General features: G+C 44.3%; 1 protein-coding gene across 1 annotated transcript; it reads left to right on the top strand.

Moving 5' to 3' along the window:
- Positions 1-1,140: 1,140 nt before the first annotated feature.
- LOC145822578 (uncharacterized) lies at positions 1,141-1,987 on the top strand. The gene is made up of 3 exons (XM_082919925.1): positions 1,141-1,288; positions 1,371-1,537; positions 1,655-1,987. The coding sequence occupies exons 1-3, from the start codon at positions 1,141-1,143 to the stop codon at positions 1,985-1,987; spliced, it is 648 nt and encodes a 215-aa protein (XP_082776051.1).
- Positions 1,988-3,743: the final 1,756 nt, after the last annotated feature.

Below are 3,743 nucleotides of genomic sequence, written 5' to 3'. Positions count from 1 at the left end.
CTCCAGAACCAGGGGAGGAACTGTACCTATATCTAGTAGTCTCGGATCAAGCTGTAAGTACGGTACTGATTCGAGAGGTTGGCAAGGAACAAAGGCTGGTATACTACATTAGCAAGACTCTACTAGATGCCAAGACACGGTACCTACCCTTGGAAAAGCTAGCTTACTCACTGCTCATCACCTCAAGGAAGCTGCAACATTACTTTCAGGGTTATACAATCAATGTCCTCACTGAATTCCCCCTCAGATCCGTCTTCAGCCGAGCCGATTTCTCTGGCCAAACAGCAAAATGGGTGGTTGAACTTGGTGAGTTTGACATTTGATATCAACCCAGAACAGCGATCAAGGCCCAGGTCTTGGCGGATTTCATTGCCGAATTCACTCCCACCCAGGGCATCGAGCTCGAGAACTCTGGCTCGGTACAGGTGCCACGCACTACCGAACTAGGAAAACAGTGTGCTACAGAAGCATGTAAACTCTTTATTGGTAACATCTGGCAGCTCTATGTCAACGGATCATCCAATAACTGAGGCTCGGGAGCAGGGGTAGTGCTTATGTCACAAGAAGGGTTTATCTGGGAGCAAGCTCTTAGGCTTGGTTGGAAGGCTTTTAACAATGAGGCAGAGTACGAAGCACTGTTGGCTGGATTACACAGTGCCGAACACTTCAATGTAGAATAACTTTGGGTTTTCAGCGATTCTCAGTTGGTTGTAAACCAGCTTATTGGGGTCTACGAAACACTAGACGAAAGAATGGCAATGTATGCAGCCAAGGCTAAGGATCTACTCAAAAAATTCCAATCCATACGAGTGGAATGAATCAATCAGGACAGAAACAGCCACGCTGATGCTCTGGCCTGCCTCGGCTCATCATTAGATGCCAAATACGCTAGAAAAGTTTGGGTTGAGTTCATGCCAGAACCAAGCATTGCATCTCCAGTGCTCTACAGTAACCCAGAGCCAAGCTGGATGGATCCAATACTTGTTTTTCTGAAATCTGGCACTCTCCCCGAAGACAAGAAGGAGGCCAACAAAATCCAACATAGGTCAGTTCGGTTCTGAGTCTCACCATCTAGAAAGCTATACATACGCTCCTATCTCGGTCCTTATCTTTTGTGTGTGCATCCAAATCTAGTCGAAAATGTTCTTTACGAAATTCATGATGGGATTTGTGGATGCTACGCTGGTGGAAAGTCACTGGCGCACCGAGCCCTCACTCATGGGTACTGGTGGCCACGAATGCAACAAGATGCGCAACAGTATGTTCAGAAGTGTGATAAATGTCAGAGGTTTGCTCCATTGATTCATCAGCCAGCCAAAGCTCTCTCTCTCCACTCACCAGCCCATGACCCTTTGCCTAATGGGGTCTAGATATTGTTGGACCGTTGGCACGAGGCACTGGGAAAAGACGATTCTTCATCGCTGCAATCGGCTATTTCACTAAGTGGGTTGAAGTTGAAGCACTAGCGAGTATTAAAGAAATAGACACAAAGCGGTTTGTTATGAGAAACGCCGTGGTCCATTTCGGCATCCCGCGGGTATTGATTGCAGACAATGGAACACAGTTTGATGGAAAGATCTTCAGAAAATTTTGTGCCGACCTTAGAATCGAATATCAGAACTCTTCTCTGTGCTGCCCACAAAGTAATGGGTAGGTAGAAGCGTCGAACAAAACCATCATGAATGGAGTAAAGAAGCGGCTCGAACATGCAAAAGGAAAATGGATTGAAGAGTTACCCCACGTGTTATGGGCTCACCGAACTACGACCCGTCACTCAACGAGGGAAACACCTTACTCCCTAACTTATGGAATGGAGGCTATTGTCCCACTTGAAGTTAGTCTCTCAGCCCTCCGATCTGAACTGTTTGAAAGAACAAGTAATGAGGAAGCTATTACACAAGCACTGGATATGACAGAAGGCCGAAAGGAAGCAGCACTGATCAGACTTGTAGCATATCAGCAGCAGCTTATTAAGTGTTTCAACTAAAAAGTTTTCCCAAGGCAATTCACACCGGGAGAACTGGTTTTGAGGAAAGTTATGGATCACAAAAGGGTGCCTGGCGAAGGAAAACTTGGACCTAACTGGGAAGGTCCATTCAAAGTCACAGTCGTTGCTGGAAATGAAGGTTACTACCTAGAGGATCTCAAAGGCAGAGCCATACCTCGGCCTTGGAATGTAACAAATCTCAAAAAATACTATCAATAGAATTGTCCCCTAACTTCTCTATCAGAGTATAAAGACATTTATCTTTTGATCAATGCAAATGCCTCCCCATTTCTCTCAATTTTATTTTATTTTGTGTGCTTAATATCTTATCGACTTCATTACAAGAGATTTCCAGAGTCAGTTTTGGTGTTTACCAAACGGATTTAGCTTTGGTGTTTACCAAATGGAATTAGCTTTGATGATTGTCAAATGGATTTAGCTTTGGTCTAACCCAAACGGACTTAGTTTCAGAATGACTGAACGAGATTTAATTTTAGTTAGCATTCAAACATGATAAGTGGAATTGCTTGGTGGAATTATGTTTGGCAACTAAATTGGACTTTAGCCAAGTGGAATTGCTTGGTGGAAACCGCACTAACATATTTTAAATAAACATCTTTGAGTCCACAGAATTTCTTAAGTATCGTCACATCAACACTTCAACACTGCTGTATACAAACAGAGTTAGAACAAACTCGGCCAAATTCTATCAGGGGCAAACTTCCAACACTAGTCTTACTCAACTCTAGTTGAGGGAAAACCAACCTGGACTTGAGTAAGACACCTCTTTATACCTTCATCTCATTCAAATACACTCATATTACTAACGTTGCAACAGACTTAAGCAGTTCTGCCTAAATAGCACAATCTTCAATGCCAATCTTACTTAGCTCCAGGTAGGGGCAAATAATTGTTTTTCAAAACCAACCTGGGCCTAAGTAAGACCCTCTCCTTTCATTACAACACCAAACACAGTGGTACAACATATTCGTTAACCAGACTGAGCAGCTATTCGGCCGGAGGTCCCAACAGTGCTCGGCCGAGGGTAAGGAGCACAGATAACATTCAGACATAGTAGGAAGACCGAGCCCCAGTACAACAGAAACATGAAAACAAAAGAAAAAAAGAAAAAGCAAAAACTTCGAATCATTCCAAAGAAGACTTCAACTTCCATCAACAGGAGGAACCTCAGGAGCAACGTTCACAATCTTATCCAGGCCATCTTGGGGAGGAAAAGTAGAGGTAGCTCCAACTTCTTGAGAAGTAGAAGCTTCCCTAACCACATCTCTCACAGCTTTAGTTTCTAGGGTTTTACCCCTTTCAACGTTCACTATCTCATTAGCAACATCGCTCTCCTGAGTCTTGGTTATAGAATTAGTTCCTGGAGAAACCTTAGCCAGAAGAATTGCAAGGGTAGTAGCAGTCTTTAGACCCAAGGATCTTGAGGGAACAGGAGCATCCTGAAACAAGGGAGACCCTTCAGGAACTTAAGTAGTGGCCAGAGCACTTGACCAACCCTTCAAAAAGTGCTTGTCCCGCAACACCAGCACCTCTTCTTTGTAACCAGCCCCAGCATCATCCCAACCTTGCTGCCAATACTTAGCCTCCAACGTAGAACGTTCAACGGCCATCACAACAATAACAGCCTCCAACTCTGCCACCTTCCCTTCAAGTTGGGCCTATACCCCAATGACAGTTTCCTTAGACTTCTCAGCTGAGGTAACAACCTTGTTCAGGTGGAACACCTCCCTCTCGG

The sequence above is a fragment of the Camellia sinensis genome, chromosome 1, assembly GCF_055761805.1.
Source record: "Camellia sinensis isolate YWXY chromosome 1, ASM5576180v1, whole genome shotgun sequence".
Taxonomy (NCBI): domain Eukaryota; kingdom Viridiplantae; phylum Streptophyta; class Magnoliopsida; order Ericales; family Theaceae; genus Camellia; species Camellia sinensis.
The sequence above is the reverse complement of the archived record's forward strand: the minus strand, read 5'-3'. Positions and strand labels throughout refer to the sequence as shown.

What these genes read in the sequence shown, in the direction of transcription:
- LOC145822578 (XM_082919925.1), top strand. Translation starts at nt 1,141, where the DNA reads ATGTTCTTTACGAAATTCATGATGGGATTTGTGGATGCTACGCTGGTG. An exon ending in AAGTGTGATAAATGTCAGAG is followed by an intron (nt 1,289 to 1,370) that starts GTTTGCTCCATT and finishes AATGGGGTCTAG; the next exon opens with ATATTGTTGGACCGTTGGCA. An exon ending in TCCATTTCGGCATCCCGCGG is followed by an intron (nt 1,538 to 1,654) that starts GTATTGATTGCA and finishes AGTAATGGGTAG; the next exon opens with GTAGAAGCGTCGAACAAAAC.